At 40.5% G+C, this 24,198-nt stretch overlaps 1 protein-coding gene across 1 annotated transcript in view; it reads left to right on the top strand.

Annotated features, from left to right (window-relative positions):
- ptprdb (protein tyrosine phosphatase receptor type Db) overlaps positions 1-24,198 on the top strand; it is a 165,327-nt gene that overhangs the window by 95,956 nt on the left and 45,173 nt on the right. The window contains 5 exon segments of the mRNA XM_034203321.1: positions 5,698-5,847; positions 18,775-18,920; positions 21,643-21,648; positions 21,754-21,817; positions 21,820-21,888. Of these exon segments, the coding sequence (XP_034059212.1) occupies positions 5,763-5,847; positions 18,775-18,920; positions 21,643-21,648; positions 21,754-21,817; positions 21,820-21,888 (370 nt within the window). The 5' untranslated portion in view covers positions 5,698-5,762.

The following is a 24,198-nucleotide window of genomic DNA, read 5'->3' as shown; positions in this document are numbered from 1 at the left end:
GCTATGGTATAAAGCATTTGTGAATTTCCTATTCTGAATTCAAGGTAATATAATAACACGCCAACACAAGATATTTGATTGACTTTCCAGTCCCTCATATTCAGGAGAGAAACAAGATAAAGGTATGACGAAAAGTATGAAAATAAATAACAGTTTGTAAGGCCTTTGGAGATAGGATGGAAGACTGTGAAATAGACATTCAGAGAAACTGATTTGTGGGAAAACAGAGGTAGAACAAAGGGTGAGTCAGGCTGAAGGGAGGAATAAATTAAAGTGAATGGGAGAAAGGGATGGGAGATGGAGTGTTTGGGGAACCAGAGGAAGTGATGTGTTGAGCACAGATATACGGCCCTAATCTCAATCAATCACATTTTCCCTTCCTCTCCTCTCAGTTGGTCTTATTGATTTATTGTTTCAGCCAGTGTCCTAAAAGCCCGACTCAAATGACTACTCAGAGTTTTTGGGACTCCATCTACCTCTGAAAACTACTTTTTGGTCATTTATTCTCACAGCTAAGTGTCTTCAGCAAACGATGTAGCAGCCCTTTCTCCTACAATGCCCTTTCATATAAACTACATTTATTGGTTGTGTTTCGGGGAGAAACTAGTGCTGGCCAAATTACACTAAGCACCCATTCATGAAATTGTTTTATAACTTAGGACTAGCTGGAGTCAAAGTGTCAAATAGGAAGTGCACATCTCTAATAAGGATATAGTACAGTTTAAAGAAAGGACGAGCAAGTTGAGGTGGAGAAAGTCCTTGCTAACAGCACTAGCTGCCAGATTGTATGCCCTTCTTCAGTCTAGAAGCCATGTCAGTCCTTTCGTCATCAGTTCATTAGTTTGAATTTGGTTGAAACTCATGAACCCTGGAACATAAATCTGTTTCAAAGTTATGCATATGTTTTGTTATAGGGCACTCTCATTGCCACGCCCCGCCGATTTGAAAGAACAAACACACCTACACACCAACAGACTTGACATCCATGTCGAATCGCATTCTTCTAAGGCTGCCAATTTGTAGGAAAATGTTTGTTATTCGACTGAGTGAAAAAACCTGATAATTAGAAATAAAAAGCCAGAGTGAATTGGTGCGTTTTCAGGGCTTTTTTGAAGGAAGCAAGAGTCTTTCGGATGTGACTGGGGAAGGAGTTCCAGAGGGAGGGGGAGTTCATTGAAAGGCTTTTTCTTTAATGAATGGAAGTTGTAGCATTTTGATATGGACATGTATCTGTAGAAAATACTGCTGATGAATATTTCAGTTGTTCACCTACATAAAGCCAGCATTTGATTCACTTTCATACAAAAAAAAGAAGTGGTTCAACAAAGAAAATGTCATGTCAACACACACAAATATTGAGAATACAGTGTATACAGTGGTTGGTCATTGAAGCAGCCGGTGCCACAAGCTGCAGCAGCAGCAGTATCAGCAGCTGACAACAATGTCATCACCAGCAGTCAAGAAATGGATGATGTTTCAGGTTTGTTAATCTAATGGTGATATCTGCACTCTGGCTGACTGAGTAAGAAGTGAAAAAGAGTGATGTAACGTTAATGTTATAGCTAGTAAACATGGAGTAACCACACTAAGTATACCCTTATATGTTAGTATGTATACAGAACATGACTAAAAATTATCCTAAGATGTAACGTTAACCCTTCATAACTCAGTCTACTTTTAAGACACTAAAATAACGTATTCCAATTTTTATTTTGTTTTCACGCGTGGAATTATACCGGCTCTCGTTTCAGTACGTATAACAACAGAACTGACAGGCAACCCTCTGAATCAGACTCCGATTGGCTTTGACTGCATCCACTCAGAGTGTCCGATTCAGAAACGTGACTCTTACACTCTTTACGTCACAAACAAAGATGGTGGATGAGAATAGATCTATAAAACGATAAGCAATGCGCCAGAATCAAGGTGAGACTATCCGCATCCTTTAAAACTCTACGCACATTCGTTACACCTTAATAAGTAAACGACTATTTGAGTGAGTTAAGGCATTAGTTTGCTTCATTAAAGGGTGTTAATGAGTGTTCTCCAGTGCCTTTTGTCCGCTTTAAGGTGTTATTAAGGTAGGGTTAATGTTGCTCTCAAAGTGCACCAGATTGATGCTTTCAACTTCAATATTTAAAAAAAATCTTCCCGGGGGAGCATGCCCCCGGACCCCCCGAGAGGAGGCGACGACCCCCCTAAAGGATGTTCGGTCCACCCCCCACTTATAAAAAATAGCACTGTACCCCTGCACCCCCCCCAACCCAACGACTCCTGGGCTAAGCCCCGGATCTCCTACAATCCTAAATCCGCCTCTGCATCTCATAGACTTGTATTAAACACATCTATTTCCTTGGCAATGTAGTCTGCCCAAACGCATCAATGTTTTAGGAAACTTTTACAACTGAAGCTTACCACCATCCTCTGTGGAAAAGAAGGAGGATGCAACATGTGCTTTTTCCATTCAGCTTATCTTGTTTTATTCGTGTAGCGCTATGATGCAACAAATACAAATTGTCTCTCCATTGACATTTCTGTCAGTGTGCCACTGTTTCAACAGGCCAAATGGAATAAGTTAATTAGTATGTCTAATTACATTTGGTGGCTCAGCTTTGGGAATATCAAATCAAATTAGGATAGTCATTGTTCTTTTTTTCATGGCACACGGTTTGCCTTAAGCGATGCTTTTTAGGATCTGTCTTTTGTTTTTGTCTCTATCCTTCTTAACGTCCCTTCGAGCTGTACTGCACCTTCGCTTTGTAGTCTACCCTCAACTCTCTCTCATCACCACCCACACTTCCTCTTTTTTATTTCATTGCATTTTTGGATCTTATTCTTTTATTTTTACACTTCTTTTTTCAAGTCTTCCCCAACTAGAAACTTCAGCTCCATGTCCTGATCATTTGTTTGTCTCTTGCGCTCAGTGTGAAATGATAATGTAATAACTACCAGCAAATGTATATGTGTTAAAAATAAAATTACCCTCTTTATGGTTCAAAACTAAATAAGCTGTTAATCCGATAAACCTCCCATTAAAGCAATGACCATTTATAATAAATATTGCTTTTAACGTTGCCTCTTTATGATGTAATCATCGGTTTTAAGCATTATGAATATATTTAAGGGGATAACTATGACATTATTAGTGCCAAACATTTCTTTAAGTCCCACTTACCAACTTTTCTGCCTCTCATTTCTTCCTCTGTTTCATCATCTTCCTCCTTCCTCATCTTCGTCCCCATTGACATGCGTCCTTCTGTCTGTCATGTGAAAAAACATAAGCCAGTCTGTCACTGTTTGCGTCTGTCTTTGTTCTGTCAGAATCTATCTCAGAGATAAGTGTGACTGATCGCTGCAGGCCCGGCCAGACAGACGGTGTATAATTGAGTGATAGGGACTAATGTAAATGAATGGCTTAGAGCGACAGTGATCCACAGCAGTGGCAGAAACTCAGGCTCCGAGGAAGGCTTTCTGTTAGGCCCACCGTAATACCAGCAACAACAGCCACCTAGATAACAATCTGGTGACTACCTGGCTGTGTCTGTGTGTATTTGGGTGTGTGTGTTTCAGGTTAACTTATTTTTCTCTTCATTCCATCCGGTGTCTTTTTCTTTTCTGCTTAATTGCTCTATTTTCCACTCTACTTCCTTTCTCCCCACACCTTTAACTCATCCCTTTCTCTCCCCGTTATCTTAGCCTTTTAATTAATGTGACATGCTGTGAAGTGAGATACTAAATAATGCAGGCTTTTCCAGTGACATTGAAACAGGCATAGTGATTAGTGGCCACACACACATTCCCACACACACCAACAAACCAGGATAGATGCCATTTTAAACAGTAATCTACCTTTAATAGGGATATATATTTTGCAGCACAAATGTGGCTTATTAGACGAGTATGACAATAATGGTCCCTTGGAGAACTGATAGTACCTGTATGCAATCGAAACAGCATTACTATTAGCCTACAGTAAAATGTGCAGTACAATAGTAAAGGGGCTGGGTAAATAAGTAACACAAAATGAAAATATATTGATTAAAAAGACCAGTAAACTTGTTAAATACTACTAAAGTAAAACTCTGATATAAAAGATTTTTAAATAATAATAAAATAAGAAAGAAAATAAGTAAGTTAAAGTTGGTGATTGCCCCTTGAAACCTCAAATCTAAATATAACTGAGGTCTAATATCCAGAACTAAATAAAACATGAAACTATAATTTCCCTGTGTTTTGGATGGGTGCACAAGCTACAGTAAACTGCATGGCTGGGTTCCCAAATCACAGTGCACAGGACTTCATTTGTGCAGGGAGAGATCTAGGTTATCCCAAAGCAATTGTTTCAGACCAAACCAAGTGGAAAATCCAGTGTGGGTTTAGTTGTTTGCTGCCTTGGCTGCAGGGATGTTAGAGTTTGTCCCCCCCCTTGCCTTTTTTAATCTGATGGCTTGTTCAGGAGTGGAGAGGATTAAGACTGCTGCTGATGATGACTCTGTCCAGTTTTGGAAAGCCCACAAACACATGCACGAATGCATAACACAGGACCACACAGCTGCAACATGGATACTCACGCTGGAGCAGCACAGGCAGTCAGCGGGAATATTCACATGCATGCACATACAGAGGCATCACCATATGCATGAGCTAGCCCATATGCACGCACATACAGTGTCACTCCCCACATTCATTCATGCAAAGACGCACGTTACACATGTAAGCATCGTCTCTCTTTGCCCCTGCTCATTTTCACCGTCTCTCACTCATTGCTGTCAGTCTCTGGACAGCAGCAGTGTTCTGCCATGTCCCATTGTGCCATGTGATTTGAGCTGTGAGATTTCAGACACAGAGTGACGCCTGTCTCATCTAATGCCAGACTTAACACCAGGCACTGCAGATGGCAGAGAGACAGTTGGACGGAAAGAGTTACCGAGAGAGAAAGTGAAAATGCAAAGAATATGACTGCTAGAAAGAGAGACATAAGGAAGAAATATTGTGAATATTTAGTAAACCAAAAACAGCAAAAAGTTACAAGAGGATGGAGACGGGACAGAATAGCTAGCGATAGAGTCCAAAAATGAACGGAAGTAAGGATGAAGCGATAGAGACATTGAGCTGTATGTTGACCCAACACTGTTTGCAACGTAGCCAGTAGATCAGTCTCCTCCCACTTTAATCTCTCCGTCGGCCATCAATCCCTTGTTCAATCTTCTCCACCCCTCCATGTTAAAGCCATTCTTTCCTTTTCAGTAATATGAAATCATGCCGCTTTGACCTACATTTGATAGAAATCCTGTATTGAAGTCTGCTTCAGAGATGTGTAGGGCACGAACTAAAGCCGGAAACAAATGAATCAGTTGCTTGCTCGGAGATAAAAAGTGAACTTTAGAAGCTGACTGATGTTTTAAAGCTAAATGTTTGCCATAAGTTGAAATTCATCAGCCACTTTGTGAACTCTTTTTTACACACACACACCAAAATACACCTCCGGCAATGAGTGTATGGTCCTAATGAAGCGAGAAGAGGAGAGGCAGCTGCATAACTGGAGTGTAAAGCCTAGAGGGAATCACACACTTCAAGTGTGTGTCTGTTTGTGTGTGTGTATGTGTGTGCGCACGGACTATATTATATCTGAAACTCTCTAATTTGGACGTGTTTAATGACTGCATTTCTTTTAACCTCCTTTCTTTCTCTCTCCAGGTTGTGAGGGCCTGTTTCTATCGTCTTGTTGTTCAGTGAGACAGTGAGCTCACGGTGGAAACAGCATGCATGTGACGACATATCCCATGATGCACTCGGCCAGTCCAGGCCTGCTCCTCCTCAGCTTCCTCTTCCTCGCTGATGCCGACTGTGAGTCTTTCCCCACTCAGTTCCATGCACTTATTTTCTCTCACATGCCTACCCCCATATATAGACACACAAAAATAAAAACTGTTACATATGCATTCAATACCTTTAGAATCCACATGTACACAGGCACACTGAGTCGTACAATGACCTGATTTTCTCCTACAAACCACTCCACTCCTGATATAATATCGCTGTGTAAGTAAGTGCGTGAGTGTGTGTATGTTTGCAGGTTTGATATGAGGCCAGCTGTTTTTGTCCATCCAGTATTACTTGGATAGACAGTCCACATATGGCAAATCAGATTGTGTGTGTGTGTGTGTGTGTGTGTGTGTGTGTGTGTGTGTGTGTGTGTGTGTGTGTGTGTGTGTGTGTGTGTGTGTGTGGTGTGTGTGTGTGTGTGTGTGTGTGTGTGTGTGTGTGTGTGTGTGTGTGTGTGTGTGTGTGTGTGTGTGTGTGTGTGTGAACATAGTTAAAATGGGTGTCTACCTGTGTCTATGCCAGGCATGGCGTCTCTGACAATTTGTCAGGTTTACAAATGCGGCTTTGAATCTCCCAGCAGCGGTGATGAAACTGCCTGATTTGGGGTAAGACTAAGGATAAAAGAAATGAAGACAGAAGGGGAGTTTGGAACTAAAACATGAGACGATCTGAAAAAGAATATTAAAAGAGAAAGAGGAGGTCATTCAAGCTCACCATGCAGACAGTTAACATCTGGGAGCAATCCTGTTGGAGGCCTCGGTAACAGTGGTGTCTAGTAGAATTGTATTTGCATATTTGTTTTTAAAGTGTGTGCTGGATAAGTATACATTTGCTTTGGCAAGTATTGTAAAAACAATGTATGTCAACCAGATACATTTGCAGCATGTTTGGTACATTCTGTTGGTTGGAAGGAAAATTCAGCATAGCTCTGGGCTTGTGGTTGTACGGTATGATGCTGGACATATATCATCGCCACGCTGTAACACACACACACACACATGTACGCTAGCACAGGCTTCAGGCAGCCATTCCAGCCCTGTAATGTTTTAAAACTGCACTGTCACACAAACCCGAGTTATAGCACACACATCCACAAACCACTCTTGTTTTCCTTTCAGCCTCCTGCCCTCTTGTCCCCTGTGTGAGTTCCAGGGTCGGTCAGTAAAGGCCCAGTCATCCATCAAAACGATGATGCTCCTAGACTTTCACAATAGCAGTTAGGAGAGCAGCGTAGACTCACAGAGGGTGGAAATGAGTCCCACTTTGTTTCCTCTGTCTATATTTTTCTTTTTCCCGTGCCCTCGTCTCATTCGCTGTGACTTTTTTCATTGCTCTTTTCTTGCTCGCTCTCTGGGTCTTCTCCGCACATCCATATAATCTGGTGAGAAAGGAGAGACAGAGGGCTTTAGGGGGGTAAAGGGACGAAAGGCTGTTCCTTTCTCCTTTTATCTCAGTGTGTATGACATAAAATGCCTCTTTTAATAACAACATTGGGACTAAGAGCACTTGAATGTTAAGAGTTCAAACATAGGCTCCAGGACCCAGACATCTTTGTTGCTCGTTGACATGTATTGAAATGTTAAATGTACTCGCAAAATTGCTTTTATGTGTGCTTATCTTTCCTCCAACTCAGTGCCAAAGAAATGGAATACATTTCAAGCATTATAGGGTTTTTACAAAATAGAGGCATCATTTTATTTTCCTCCTCTACTGTATGTCTGGAAAGAGGCATTATTTTGTATTCAACCATAAACACACATGCTTGTGTACACAACTTACAAACATACACACTAGGGCTGCACGATATATCGTGTCGTGACGATAATCGCGATATGCGCGATATTCACATCGCAGGAAGTGCGATTTTTTAATTATTTTTTTTAGGACGTGCGATGTTAAGTAGGCAAATTAACTCAAACACGTCATGTTACAATTCTTTTCAAATCAAATCAAGTTTTATTTATATAGCACATTTATAAACGAGTTTTGGTCGAGCCAAAGTGCTGTACATATAATAAAAATAGCCTACAGTAGAGACACTTTACAGCAAATACAACAGCACAGATTGTTCAGAATATCAGTATGAGAAAAACGACACCCTCTGTCCTTAGACCCTCACATCGTACAAGGAAAAACTTCCAGAGAAAACCCACAGTTTAAGAGGAAAAAATGGGAGAAACCTCAGGGAGAGCAACAGAGGAGGGATCCCTCTCCCAGGACGGACAGACGTGCAATAGATGCCGTGTGTAAATCAAAGAGATAATACATTTTACAGCATAGGTAGACCGAATGTTAGGAAATGCATGTGTCTGTAATAAGAAGATGAATCCACGAGGATCCCTTTTGCTGCTTGCTACAAAAGGAAAACTCTCATGTCAGGGGTACTTGAGTGAGTGACATGCAGGCTCTGCATGCACAGCAAACCACCAATCACAATCAAATCTCCAAAGCAAACGGACCCGGTGATTAAAGGTAAAAACACTGAATAAAGTAGTTTCATGTGTTTCTCCAGGGCAGTTTGGCGCTGCTAACCGAGCTAGCTCAGCTTGTTGTTCTGATAACTTAAGATCCAGACGCCCGTGACTAAAATCCTTCATCCGGTTAAATATAGTTAAAAAAAGACCAATTGTATAGCATTAAAGTTCAAGAAAGGATGGTTTGTGGACAAAAAAAACTGCCTTTTCTTTAATTCCTGTATTTGTACATATCGCAATATATATCGCAGGGGGAAAAAATATCGCAATGTCAGTTTTTTCCAATATCGTGCAGCCCTAATACACACATATACACATAAGTAGACTGAGGGTATTAGGATGCAATCAGATGGAACAGTATCCCATGTGCATCGTTGGAAACCTTGCATGGCACTGCACCATATGTGCATTCTGCACACAAGTACTGTACAATACAGGACATGGTTAAACTGTACACCCCAGCACGTGCACTCCGCTCTGCATCAACCAAACGGCTCGCTGCACCCTCGCTGCGAAGGGGACCCAAGTTTCCATCAGCAAAAACACGTGGGTTTGCTATCCTGGCTCCTAAATGGTGGAATGAGCTCCCCATTGACATCAGGACAGCAGAAAGCTTACACACCTTCCGGCGCAGACTGAAAACTCATCTCTTTCGACTTCCCTTCGAGCGATAGAACTATTAACAAAGCACTTATATACTAATAAAGGGCTGGCTTATCTAAAGCCAGTTGAGTAGCACTTGAAATGTTTTTGCTCTATGAAACCTGATGTACTTATATGATTCTGTTTTCTTCAAGTTTGTATTTTGTTGGTGGAACGCACTTATTGTAAGTCGCTTTGGATAAAAGCGTCAGCTAAATGTAATGTAATGTAATGTAATACAAGCCCACTGAGCTTTGCGTGTTTAAATGCACGTTTTTTTTTCAAATTCCTATTTTATTCCCCCCTTTGTCTCTGGCTCTCTCTCTCTCCCAACCATGTTTGTTTCTCAGTGTGTTTGTGTGCGCGTGCATGCATATGACATCTATCTGGTGGATTACGAGTAATGCCCTGATCCCGTCACAAACTGGGCCACCGCTCCATGTACGCAGTGAGATTCCCTGTGAGAGAAACTGCATTTCCCGGCGTGTCATTCAGGGCCACTAGAAACAATGCAACAAAAGGGTTCACTTGACTGACCCTCGTTTGCCCCAAAACCAACAAGCTGTCATCCTTCTCTTTGCAGCTTGGATGTAGCAATACAGTACAAATTCCAGCTGATATACAACTTGTGTGTGTGTGTGGAACAGAACAGAACAAAAAAATATCCTTTTTCAGAGGCTACAGGAAGCAATGCTGAGTTGCAACCCAGTGCTTCAGTACATTTTGAAAACGAGAGTGGTTTAGGATTCTACCCAAGGAGGCTCTTGGTAATGTGAAACTCTTTAGCTTCTGTTTGCATCACGTCATTTATGTGTTTTATTTATTCTAATTTCTTTTTCCACCAAGTCTAAGGAAAAAAAAACTAAAACAGACACATCATTAAAATACTATTTTTCCCAGTTTCTGTCAATGACATTTTCAAACATGACAAGGCACCAGGGCAGCATTGAAAGGGCAGAACTTGCACATGTGGTGACTGATCAACCTGTCAGCATCCTACCATATTGCCAGCACTCCCATGGCCTTGAGGTTGACTGGAATCTGAGAGGTGGTTGGGTCAATCGCCCACCGCTACTTTTGAGCGAGGAATGGATCAGTAAGAGCTTTGACAGCAGCCTTCTTTGGTTACCTGGAAGTATGTCATTCAGCTTTTACCTTAGGTTCTAAGTTTAAAGGTCTAAGTTGCTATTAAAAAGCAACATGTTCTTCCACAACACGTGGCAGGCTTCTTTTTTGTAACAACCCCTGTACTTGCGGAAAATACTCATACTTTGCCTTTTTCGGCAAATGCATCATAAGTGTTTTAGGGTTATATAATTAAATCTGATCGAGATGTTCCTTTTCTACCTCTGATGGGGTTGGTGATTCTATGGTAGACCCTTAGAAAGGCCGTGAAGCAGTTTTACACTTTGTGGGTCAAAGATTTGGCATTTCATTAAGGGATTTTGTGTCGTGCCACATACACTTGTGTTTGTAGTTGTCTGATTTAAATGTTTTTGTAAGCCAGCATGTGTAATGCTTAGAGTAGACAAGAGATTAGATCGCTATAAGTATCAAGTTTGTGCATGCTTCATGGCTTCTTGTTTCTGATGGATGAGGCACTGTCAGGATTCACTGGCATGAGATGAAGAGGCATGGTCACAGAGGTAAAAGGTTTTGGCCCCTGAGGATAAGTTAAGGGGGAGAAACACAGTCAAGCAGTTATTTTCTTAGACGGATTGTGTTTATTTTCTGTGATTGATTGATATTGCCTGACTCACAGAAAGTGTGAAGAAAAGGCAAGATCGCGTCTGACATTATTGCACACAATGACAAAATGTCAACATCTGCTCTCTGCAGTTTAGATCACGATGGAGGCACTAGGGGATTTTTCCTGTGGACTGGGAAGTGATGATGAAATCACCAAAAGGTCCCAAAGTGTTGCACTGGTCAACATACGTAGGTCTTTAGGCAGGATTTCTAAACGTTTTTTTAAATCCATGGACAACGACTACAGACACTTTGAAATGGTGCCTCACATACAACAGCATATTATAGATAGTTCATTTTATTTTGAGACAAACATCAACATTTAATATATAATATGCTATTTCGCTTAAATGTAGGGAATTCCTTGAGATTATTTAGATTTTTATATATGTCCCTTCAATATGAATCTTGAACTAGAAGCAGCTTAGTTTAGCTTACAGATACAGGGGGCAACAGCTTGCCTAGCTCTGTCCGAATTGTAACCATTACCATATGATTTCTTGTTTGTTTAAACTGAACGACTGGACAAAGAAAAAATAGTTTAAAATCAGCTTGTGATTTGTAAACAAATTAGATAAACTTGTAAAGTTTTATAGTTGCACGAGGAGACCCAAAAACAATATTTGTAAATTGATGATATACAGCTTTTATATGAAAAGGGAGGGGGCAGGTGATTCACTTTTCTTAATATCGGGGTCAGGTAAAAGATATATGTATATTCAATTAATTTAGTTTTCTCTGCCAATCAAATTATAAACAAGACATGTTCAGACATTGGGATGGTTAAACTTCAGTGGTGTTGTATAAGTAATATAAGAAATGAGCATAACATTTTTTACACAATTGTCCTTTAATTTCCTTATTTTTAATTAACTTCCCGTTTATTGTCAAATTAATCTAATTCATTATCTAAATAATTCATGCTGTCTTTCTAGAATACTTTATTGCTTTGTATTCAAATGTAGCTCCAGTTGTAATGTGCCAGCTTATACTCATCTGGTATATGGCATTAACCTTTAAAAAATAAAAGGGCTAATTTAAATGCTTAATGACCTCTTTCCATCATCTGCAAATAACTCTCCATAGAAGGTGACAGAAATGGGTCACATAAAAAAAAATCAGAAGTCGTATACACAAAATCGAAATGCCAATCAAAGCTATGTTATAATGCCAACTGTTTTCGGCACGATTTAGGAGCAGTCTACTGTTGATAACCTGGGTAAAGGACACAGAATATACATTTAAATAATATTCTCATACTCAGTTCTCAATTCTCATAGTAAAGTGAGCGTTTGTACTTCTAAAAAGTTCTGCAATATTATCTTCAAATGTCAATCCATGAGTGAGGCAAAAAAGGCAGAGAGAAGGAAAGTCCATGTTGATTTGAAAGAGAATGAAGCCGTCCAGCTGCTGAAGCTTCTCAGTGTTCTGGGTTCCCAGCCCACAGCACTAAGGTTATTAGCAGCTAGCATAGCTGTGCGTCCATCCATGAGTAAAAGGAACTGACCAGCGTTAGCTTAGCATTAGCTTAGCAGGTGCACCCGTCTGTGAAGAGGCCTGGATAGCTTCAGTTTAGCTCTAATTTAGCAGAGCAGTGGTGTGTGAGTAATACACTGTGACCAGCACTGAGAAAACCCTCTGTTCATCTTTATGGGAAGCCAGCCCTGACCCAGTAAAGTTGTGCACCCAGTGGATAGGCCATGTGTTTCTAATGATCTGTGTATAAAAGAAGACCCCATTTGATTAAATCCTCCCCTTGTGTTTCTGACAAATTAACCCTGATTAACTCGGCACTAGCCTGGCCCAGGGGCAGCTATGGTGGGTAAGTGGCATGCTAATTGGACATGCATCACTATCGGCAGTAAAAGTGCATCTTATTTGTTTCCTATTGCATCATTGTGAAAGTGATTCTTGGTGACGTCAGATTGAAGTTGTCCATACAACTGCAGATCTATAATCATACAGAAAGTGACAAAGTATCATCAATAAGCATGCAATTTTATATACGAGGAAAACTGTTTTTGACAGCAAAATAATAAATACAGATTATAGAGACACTGATGCAGATGGACATTCATTAAACTTGATAAATCACCTAATCTCCAATGTGAAGTATTATCAAAAATAAAAAAACGAAGGAACTTAATCATGTAGAATCAAATTTCCCATGTTAAAATGGCCCATTTTTCCAATTGTTTTACCATTGACACTTATAAGAGCAGAATGATAACTGTCTCTCTGTGTTTATTGGCCCTATAGCAAACCAATTTCATTTACAGGACGAAAGCTAGCAGTTGATAATTGCTCAGCCTCTTAATATGTCTGTTTGATTATAATGTGTTTTAAGTAGGGCCGGGACTTTAACGCGTTAATTAAGATTAATTAATTACACAAAAATTAACGCGTTAAAAAAATTTACGCATTTTAATCGCACTTATTTTTGCACCGCGGAACGTTTCTCACTGGATGAGTTTCAGGCGTACCGATTATACTGGAGCACCAACTAACGTTCATGACTTCAGACAACAACAAACCACAGTGAACAACAGTGGGAAATGTTGTTTTAAAAAACGGACGGATGGAAGCGTCGATAAGAGCACGGTTGTGTGCAAATTATGCAAAAAGGAATTCGCATATCACCGCAGCACATCAAGCCTCAAGTATCACCTCAATGCAAAACATATAGCAGCTAGCGTGGACGTTAGCCTCTTTATCGCGTTCACACCAAAAAGAGCCGGTACTAAAATTAGTTCATGAGAACCTTTTTACCCCCACGAAAGTCCCTGCTAGAGAGCAGAGAGCTGCTAGAGAGCAGGGACTTTCGTGCGGCTCTCTTGTGAGAAAATAGCTATATGTCTGATTGGCTGGGCGGATTGCAAACCACGCCCCGTAAAACTCCCAAAAAGTTTTGTGAAGCCGCCATTTTATTATCCTCGCATTAGCATTATTAGCATTAGCATTATCCCAGCGCAGAAACGCAGAGAGACTAACTTATGGCAACACAAAATAAAACATGGGAGCGGTGGAGATGAGGAGGTGTCGGCGTTCTGGCGATTTACTCGGAAGGCTTCAGTAGAAGCTGCTGGGAGTCCCAGCAGCTTCTACTGAAGCCTTCCCCAACTCCGGGGACTTCCGGCCGGGGACTTTGGGCGGCAGTATACGCCGTGAAGTGGTTTGCGGCCTGCCAGTAAACCCAAAGCAGAAGAAGAAGAAGTGACGTCAGCGGCTTAATTTGCCTAATCCTCCCCCAGGTTCAAAGAGTTCTCATGAACTAAATTCTCATGAACCTTTGTGGGAAAAGTACTGCGGTGTGAATGCGCCTAATGGTATACTAAAATCCATGTGAAAAAAATTGCTTCTCACTGTTCTCAGGTCAAATATTTATGTGATTAAAAATGCGATTAATTTCGATTAATTAATTACAAAGCCTCTAATTAATTAGATTATTTGTTTTAATCGAGTCCCGGCCCTAGTTTTAAGTTATGGTTCTGGCTAGCTGCCCACCCACACTCGCGGCTGACTATCATGGCCTCGGATCAGGCCCTGGTATTGGCCTCGTTCCTCGACGTGTCTGACAAGCCTGACTCAGTTCTAACATCAGCAAACCGCCCACCACCCCACTATGCAGCTTGATCTTTCCCTGGCAAGGACTGTAAATTACTCATTACGTGCTTAACTATCGACATGAACACACACACGTACGCAGGAAAATGTGAGGCGCAGGCACATATGCTTGGAAAGTTGTACCAACATCCGGAGCAGACCCTTCAGATGTGATCAAAACTTACAAAACGCAGACATGAATACTCACATAAACTGTTTATCCACTTGTCCACGCCAACTCAGAAACACCCAGGATCATCTATGAAGGTGTCTGAAGGCGATGCGCTCTATATTTATCTCGTAATTCTATATTCTTTATCTGTGATTTTTAGCTGAGTATCATCCAGCATCTCAAAGCTTTCTTGCCTAATTTGTTACTTGTTACTTACTTTGTTCATGAGAACTCTTTAGTTCTCATGAACTAAATACAGATCGCATTCACCGGAATAAATCCCTGGGGGTGGATTAGGCAAATGAAGCCGCTAACGTCACTTCTTCTTCTTCTGCTTCGGGTTTACTGGCAGGCCAACAACTTCACAGTGTATACTCATACGCGTATATATCTTAATATACATCCATGATACTGCCGCCCAAAATCCCCGGCCGGAAGTCCCCGGAGTTAGGGACTGGCTACTGAACCCTTCCGAGTAGTAAATCGCCAGAACGCCGACACCTCCTCGTCTCCACCGCTCCCATGTTTTATTTTGTGTTGCCATAAATTAGTCTCTCTGTGTTTGAGCGCTGGGCTAATGCTAATGCTAATAATGCTAATGCGAGGATAATAAAATGGCGGCTTCACAAAACTTTTTGGGAGTTTTACGGGGCGTGGTTTGCAATCCGCCCAGCCAATCAGACATAGGAACCTTTTTCTCCCACGAAAGTACCTGCTCTCTAGCAGGGACTGAAAAGGGGGGTAAAAAGGTTCTCATGAACTAATTTAGTTCCTTGGGCTTTTTGGTGTGAACGCAAATATATCGTAGTTCTGGTGAACTATTGTGGGAAAAGTACTCCGGTGTGAACGTGGCTATTTTGTGCCACTGCATCCATTGTGTTTGTTGGTTTGCTTTGTTGGAATATCATGCTTAATGCTTTCTTGCATCATGGAAACGCCTTATTTATCACTTTTAATTTATATACTTTTTAACTTTTAAACTCAAGACGTGCATCTGTATTTACTCCCAAATATGTCTTTTATTCTTAATCTATACATATGTTCCATCTTAATACACTATATTCGTAAATCATACTCCCTGAAGGTTTGTGCTAGCATCTGTTCTTACAAACTGGATCTCTATCCTTTGTGCCTCTAGGTTAAGACAGCATCTGCCAGTGTCCCTGACACTTCCTACAAAGTGTCATTAGCTTCATGTTGCAATTTGTCTTCTTTTCTACTCCAGTGAACCTCAATAGCCCCGGTACAGTTTGCAATTTAATTTAAGGAGGATTATCGAGAAAAACTGTTGCATTCATACTGTATAAATGCACTTTTGTCATATTTGCAATATACTGTGTGAATGAAAAAGTCCATACCATGTATGCAATCAATATTGTTTTCAACATGCCACAAGACAGACAGTCTTTGACCTTGGAATCAGAGTTTATCACACGTCTTCAGCCGTGATTCGAAAGTGATCCGGAGAGAGGAGCTGACTTTGTAATCCCTGCCATCTGCTGTTTAGATCAGATCCACTGTATGGTGACCTTTACAGTATGTAGGCCACTCTCCATCCGACGCACAAACACACACACAAACCAAGAGGGAAAAGATTGGCACTGTCTAATTCCATCTTAATCTCTTTCTGCAGCCCCCACTCAGTAGAGTTTCTCCACATTTCCATCTTGGGTCATATTGAGGGGGAAAAGGAAGGCTAAGGCGACATGCAAGAGCACCTAAGCATGAGACTGCTGCAAAGTGCCCACCCCAAGTTCTCATATTCATTTGTCCAAGTAAAAAATTGTTATCTTAGGTCCATGAAATAAATAAACCATCAGGCATCCCTTCCCCCACTAAAAGGGCTACAAATATTGAAGTGCCCTTTTGAGCTTGAGCCCTCCCTAACTTGGCCTAAATGTCAATGCTTAATCCGACCTAGCAGCAAAAACCAAAAAGACCTGATGATGTTGGCAAAATATCCTAAATAGAGAGCAGATAAGTGGTAGAAGGATAGAATAAGGAGGCAAACAGGGAGGATGGATTTGGAGAACAACATTTGGAGCAGGGGAAAGGAGACAAGGAGTAAAGAAAGGGAAGATGGGAGCCCATAGAGAGAGGGGAGGAGAAGAAATAAGAAGGAAGAGAAATTGTGAGAGCGAGTTGGGAGAAGTGGTGGAGCATACGGTTGCACCCCCAACCCCTCCTCATTAAGTCAGTCAATGTGACAGGAAGACTTATGTAACACCCCAGAGATGGAGGGAGGAGAAGGAGAAGAGTAACAAGGAAGAGGATGAAAGAAGGAGCAAGGAGAGCAGCTGTGACGGGGGAAAGAAGTGATTCAGTGGCAAAGAATTAGGCGGCGGGTAGAAGAAGATAGGGGAAATATTAGAAAGAGAGAACATAAGACAATTAACAGGAGATATATGAAGAGAGGGATCGTGCTAGAAAGATGAAGAGTAGGGGGAAAGATTTTTTTTTTAAAAAGCAATTGAAAGATCTACCGTGCCTTTTAGTATGGCTCTGCTGGCTTTAGACTTTTCATTTGTTTTGTGAGGGAGAGATTAGCAAGAGGATTAAGAGAGCGATTCTCCCACTCCTCATTCTTTCTGTTTCCCTCTCTCTTTTTTATATCACTCTTTTTCTCCCTCAGATGGGCACACGCACATTTGTCGACTCGCTCAAGCATCACACACACCACGAGACTGAGCGTGTAGAGTTTGGTGGCATGCATTTAGAAATCGTGTGCATCCAATTATTAATGAATATATCAGGACTGCAATTGAGCATTATTTCCATTCTTAGATGATCATCAGTTTATCTATTTTCTGATTAATCAATGGGGTCGTTTTCATGCAATCAGAAAAAAGTTACCAATTCCCAAAGCACCACCTGACATCTTCATTTTGTGGTCAACCAAATGCCCAAAAATATGTTACCTTTCATCGATAAATCACTCATCACAATTGTTGTCAGTAATTGTTTGTTCATCGACCATTCATTGAATCAAGTAATCCTTTAGGCGCTAGTACATATCTAACTCACACAGGCATGCTGACTTATGTGCACAGTTTTGTGTATATATACTTAAGTTGGCTTATGCATTTGCGAAAGTAAGCAGATGTAGAAATGCAACAGCGCACACATACATACACACACTACTCGATTCACTGAGGAGTATTTGGCCATTGAGCCAGTGAGGTGTAGAGTGATTGGCAGCTTGGGGCTCTCCGACCATGTTTGCAGTACATCTGGCTCTTCCTCCCTCACTCTCGCTGACTTTATCTCACCCTCTCTGACTTTATCTCACACTCTATCCTCTCTATCTCTCTCCTTTCTGCTCTCTCTCTATCTCTCTCTCTCTCTCTCTCTCTCCTCTCTCTCTCTCTCTCCTCTCTCTCTCTCTCTCTCTCTCTCTTTCTCCTGTCCAACTCCTGCTCATCTTCCTCTCTCTCTCGCTCTCTCTCTCTCTCTCTCTCCACTTCTGCCGCTCATGCAGTCTCCTCCTTACCCATTCTGCTCTCCATCTGTCTCTCGCTAGTTCCCTTTATCTCCCTCACTCTTCTGTTCAGTACTCCCCACTCTTTTAAACGCACACGCTTTCTCTCTTTTTCTCTCCTTCCCTCAAAAAGCTTAGCCTTTCTCTCTCTCTCTCTCCCTCCCTCCTTTTAAACAGCAAAAAGCAATTATCTCCCTTTGTCAGGGCGGTTGGCAGTAAGCCCTTAAGTAGGGATTTTCTGGTTTGGCTGGAATGCCATTAGGTGAGCTGGTGGTGACGTGCCGTGACTGACGTGCCGAATCTTTTGATGTTTGTTGATGTCACAATCCAGCGGAGGCTGCGGTTATGATATTGTTGGCGTCCCCCGGAATGAGGGGCTTTAGTGGTCATGTCAGAAGTAAGTCTTCATAAATCCTTTATGGCACAGAAATATTAAGCTTCTTTGGTGTTTCACGGACAGAGGGAAACACATGGAGGATATACGCACACAGACACAAAGCCCACCGTACTACTGTACTCCGAGAGAGAGATATAGGTGCATGCATACTCCAAGAGTCCACACACACACACACACACACACACACACACACACATACACACACCCCGGGTCTCAGATATCACTCAAATAGAGCTACACACAATGTACACATACAGTATGTATAATAAACTCACCCTTGGGGAATAACCCATTGGAGGAAATGTGAATGTATGTGTGAATGCTGGTCAGATTATTATGAAAGGTAATGTCAATCGCATTAGGACCATTGACACAAACGGCTACATTTTGGGTTGGAACTTCGCTTAACTTTTGTTTACATCTTTTCACACAGCACCCCCCAAGTTTACACGAACCCCAGAAGATCAAACAGGAGTCCAGGGGGGAGTGTCCTCCTTTGTGTGCCAGGCCGCAGGGGATCCACAGCCCAAGATTGTCTGGAACAAGAAAGGCAAAAAAGTCAGCAACCAGAGATTTGAGGTATGATCCTCAGACACTAATGATGGATGATTAATTTAGTCCTTTTGTATGATAAAAGCCTATCGTCCGCTTTTCATGCTGAAATCTGCATAGGGAAAAAGGACTAGGTTCGTATTCAAATACTAAACCACAACTCAGGTTCACTGCAGGATGAATGTTCTCAGTGGTTTATTAATGTGTGTTTAATATTATTTGTTTGCCTTTCTAACCTTTAATTTATAGAAACACGTTTTAACTCAAGCAATAATATTGGCAACTTAAAATGGGAGCTATTTTGTAGATTATTGATTAAAGGTGGGGTAGATAAGTTTGAGAAACCGGCTCGAGATACACTTTTTGTTAAATTCCATGGAATGCTCTTAACATCCCGATAGCAATGAATATCTTAAGTGCTTTGACACAAAAATTCATAAAAAAATGTAATCTCTGGAAGCCGTAGTACTGTAGAAAGCACGACCAATATCTGAGAGCCGGCCCGGCTGACATAACTTGATGGCCTACCTGCCTGTCAGCCTTCCATCTGTGCACAAACTTATCTCGTGCCCTCATTGGTCATGTGCACGTTCGTGTGTGTGTTGGAGGAGGGGCTCTGTAAGGTGTATTTTCAAATTCTAGCGCACTCGAGCTGGTTTCTCCAAAATTACCTACCCCACCTTTAATGAATCAAAATAAAACAAAATGGAATAATAATTGCATTAATCAAAGAATAATTTAAAGGAATGGTTTGACATTTAGGAACAATTAGGAATAAATGATATTCTTGAATAAAAGGATTTTCCAGGTAAGGCAAGCTTTGCTTTTAATAAAGTAAGAAAACACAACTTACTCATAAACTTGTTGTTCTAATTTAAAAAACAATATTTAATGTGTGTGTTTGAGAGTTGTATTTGCGCTAGAAGTTGTTTTGACCTTTAGACAAAACCATAACTGTAACTTTGAATTGAAGAGTGGAGTCAATCTTCTCATCTAACTCCTAACAAGAAGGCAAATAAGCCTGATTCTCAAAATGTGAAACTATTATGTACTGATTGAGGAATCACTGAGAAGTAAGTAATTATTGGTGTCTCCTTGGGTTCTGAAAAGTAATTTCTCCAGCACAATTGCCAGATATTTCTAGTTGCAGCTTTCCGTTTGGGATTATTTGCTGCTTCCTTATCTAATGTGATAATAAACTTTTGGGTTGAGACTTGTCCATTTGGTTCTGTGTAATTACTCACCAAAATAAATAATCTATTTATCAAATGATCCACTAATCAAACTAATCCTCGGATAAATCGATAATGAAAATAACAATACAACAATAACAATAACTGGTTGGACTGTTTAAAAATAAACGGCTAACTCATAGCCCGTTTCAGAGCTTAGTTTTGGACAGATACTTCATTAATGGTAGCAGTTACCATCAGAGTGCCCACAGAGAGAAAGGTGTATTGTTGGCACTGTATTTATTGCAATTCAATTTTACATTTAAGTCAATAATTGAAAAAAGGGTAACTTCCTTTTTTTTTGGGGGAGTGGCTTGAACACCTACCAGTTTGTTTATAAAATCAAAGTTGTACTGTTTAAGATTTGATCAGTTTATCTGCTTTTTCTCCATTTGTACCGCAAAGGTTATACAAGTGTGTGAAATGTTATCTGCTCCAACACTTTCATATGTCAGAGGATGCCTTGGGCTACAGTATATGAGAGTCTCATATGATCAGCCTTATAGTTTCCCTGAAGGCTCTAACCTTTGAATGATTTCCCCTCCTCCACAAGTCACTCTCAGATGGAGTTGTTGCATCAGTGCCCCCCCCACCCCCACCAACTCATTGTCACCCTGAGCCCACGGTGTTTTTTTTTCACTTTAATAAGTCGAGTTTCCTCCCAGGTTTGAGTTCATCTTGAAGTCCTCCTGTTTGTGATTAAATCACTCGAGGAGATATTTTATTTTTAATCCAACCTATATAATCTCAGAATGTTTTTTTATTCCCCCTTTTCTGTCCTGCCAGCCTGGAGTTGTTGAGGGATTTCCTTTTATTGGATTTTCAGTCATCAGAAACCTTCTCAGAATTCAGAATCTGATACATGCTTGTATTTAACTTAGCAAGAGTATTCAAAATGTCCAATCCCTTATTTGAGGAAAATGTCATGTTATAACATATTACATAAACATCAAATATAATGATTTTTTCACCATCTCTTCTCCATTTTTTAAATACAAAAATTGTTAAACGTTTTCTTTCAGTGGATGGCTTTTCTGGGGCTGCCTGAAATCTTTTTTTAAATTGTGTGTAATGACGCTGCAAATACAGCTTTAAATACAACATTAACATATTGCTTATCAGTGTTACAGTAGTATTGGCAACATTTTCCCATTTAAACATCCACTGAGATACTTTAGCATTCCTTAGAAGTTGTGTTTCTGTACACCTGATAAATGCAAGTCGAATATTCACTGTCTTTAAGATGTATTTATTTGGTTCTCTAACATCTGATACATATTTGGTTCTGTAGCTATTAAATGCTCTATTATGTTCACCAGCTAGTTGCTAACATTGTATGTTGCCTTGCGTTAGAAAGTTTGTCTAAAGTGAGTTTTTTAACTTTTTAACTTTAAATAAAAGTGCCAGCGGCCAAAAATTATGATGAGACCGGTTAAAAGTTAACCATAACTGGTGGTAAAACCAAAAGATAAGCTTAAAGATGCTAATAAAAGGAGCGTTGGTTACTGCAGATTCAGGTGATCGTTTTCTGTCGGTTAATCACTACAGTCTTATACAGTATGTTTTGATAAATTGTTAGATATGTTATATTGACTTTTTCAATGTCTTTTCTCACTAACAGGTAATAGAGTTTTGACGACGGGTCCGGCTCGGTCCTAAGGATCCAGCCGCTAAGGACCCCGAGAGATGAGGCTATTACGAATGTCACGCCTCTAACTCTGCAGGAGAAATCACTGCTTCAACCCGACTGAGTGTACTAAGAGGTCAGTGTGAACATCCATGCAAGCTGTTATTCTTATCAGCTGTTCAATCACATTGTTTCAATAGCTGCGAAGAAAACCACAAAAGATCATTCTTGGATTGTAAATCCATCAATCACATAAAACATTGTCTTTTAACCCTTGTGTTGTGTTCGAAAGCTGTTTCCGTTCATGGTGTTCAACATTGATTCATCTAAGTCCAAAACACTCAAAAATAATGACTATCATCCAATATTGTTTTAACTACATCATCACTAACTTATTATGATTCACAACCTCACAATCCTGTTTTCATTTTATTATTTATGGCCCACAAAACACATATTTTAAGAAGAAAATGGGATTAAATTCACTCATTATATTCCCTATAGTGAAGAAAGTGGATAATTATGTTATCTGACTATAATATTACTAATATTATATTATTGACTAATATTAGAATACAATTTCACCCCCCAGATTTTTTTTACAACTTTATATTATTAACTATAGTTCCAATAAAAAAAAAACTAGAGGGTACAGTAGGTGTCACTTGAAACGGGCCACTGGAGACCCCAACACAACATAAGGGTTAACAACAAGTGAACATCCCTGTGATGTTATAACTAGTCGGATTAAATATTAACTGAACAAATAAGGAAGGTGGTTTATATTAAGTTATACACATTTTCAAGCATGTTCTTCAAACTTAAATGGAGAAGAAGTCAAGGCTTTTTGGATGTTTTTCTCAGATGTAGATATACAGTTATAGGCAAGTGTAAGCCTGGGTCCACTGCAGTAGATGGTTTGTTAGTGTTAGTGGAGTCCATTAATGCACATAGTGATGTTAGTGTTAGTGGAGTCCAATTAGGAGAACATTATGTACCGGGAGTTTGAAGCTCAAGAGTGATTAGTGAGTGAAGTGCTCAAGTGTGGATAATCACATCGCCTGCCTTTACAGCATGCTCATGGCGGAAAGGACGTGCAGCCCATTGTTCTACCATCTCGTCTCCCCTCTATCTCGCTATTCCCCCTCTTGTCTCTCTGAGGGGTTAATAATAACATAGTCTACAGTTACTCCTCTCCACTCTCTTCTCTTCCATCTCGTCTGTCTGTGTTTTAGTCTCTAAAGTTCATTCCCTGTTACGCTGTATTTCACTCTACACTTTCTCTCTGACTTTTCATTACACTTTGCTCCTTTTTTCTCCCTTTCTCTCTCACTCTCTATCTGGCTGTCTGTCTTCTTTTTCTCTTCGTTCTCCCTCAATATGCTCTTAGGTCCACTACAACCAGCAACCTCTAAATTATTCACATCAGTCCCAACTCTTTGCATCTTCTTTGCCGTTCGCTCCATCCATCCAGCATCGTTCCTGTCTCACGTTGGTTGTCTTCGTACTTGTACTGTGTGTATGTGTGTGCAACTGCATGTGCTCTTGCTTATGTGTCCCTGCATCTATTTTAGATTTTTCCTTCCTCCCTTGATGGAAGCTATGGGCTCGTTGTCTAATCTTTATCGAAAACGTAACCATTCATGCACGCACACATAGGAAAAAAAACACACACAAACCTATCCTCAATCTTAGGCAGTCAGTCTTTATGTAGTGATTATTCCTCTTTCTGCCTCCTCTGAGGAGTCATTGTGTTGTGGATGAATAAGAGGCCACCTGGGAGCTGCTAATAGCCCCTGATACACTGTCAGTGCAAATGTCAGTGGCAAAGTACACACACATGTGATACCACACACACCTATACGAACACACACATACACACACCATATTCACCCAACACACCGAGTCTTGTCAGTCATGTTCTCCTTGTCTCCTCTGGCTCTGTAAAGACACCGCTCCCACTGGTGAGTGTCTGTCTGTCAGACAGGAGGATCCGGTGTTAAGGTCAGCCAGCTTAATTACTGAGGATAAGAACCGGGCTAATTGAAATCTTGGCTTCCAGTAAACGGCCGTGATTGACAATGTCTGAAATAATAATGAACTTGAGAGCAATTATATGCTTTAGGATCCAGTGTTCATTCCCATACTGTATAATTCATGGTTCGGTAAAAGTGGAGCGTGTGGCTGTTTGAATTAATGAATGAGTCTCGGAAAAAGTAATACAGTCTAAAAATTGCAAAGTGAAGTTGTTAAGTTCTTTTTAATCGACATAAAGTCTGAAGGGGCAAGAAACTTGAGTGTTCAGATTATCAGAGAAGCGAGAGTGTGTAGACAACTTTATTTTAAGATAAAAGAGTGTGAGTACAGTACAAATGGTAATATAATTGAAAGTTGAACAACAAAGTGGGTACACATTAGCTCAACAGATAATACTTGGATTAAAAAC

Source organism: Gymnodraco acuticeps, unplaced genomic scaffold (genome assembly GCF_902827175.1).
Source record: "Gymnodraco acuticeps unplaced genomic scaffold, fGymAcu1.1, whole genome shotgun sequence".
NCBI lineage: Eukaryota > Metazoa > Chordata > Actinopteri > Perciformes > Bathydraconidae > Gymnodraco > Gymnodraco acuticeps.
Note: the sequence above shows the minus strand (reverse complement) of the source record. Positions and strands in the feature narration are given on the sequence as shown.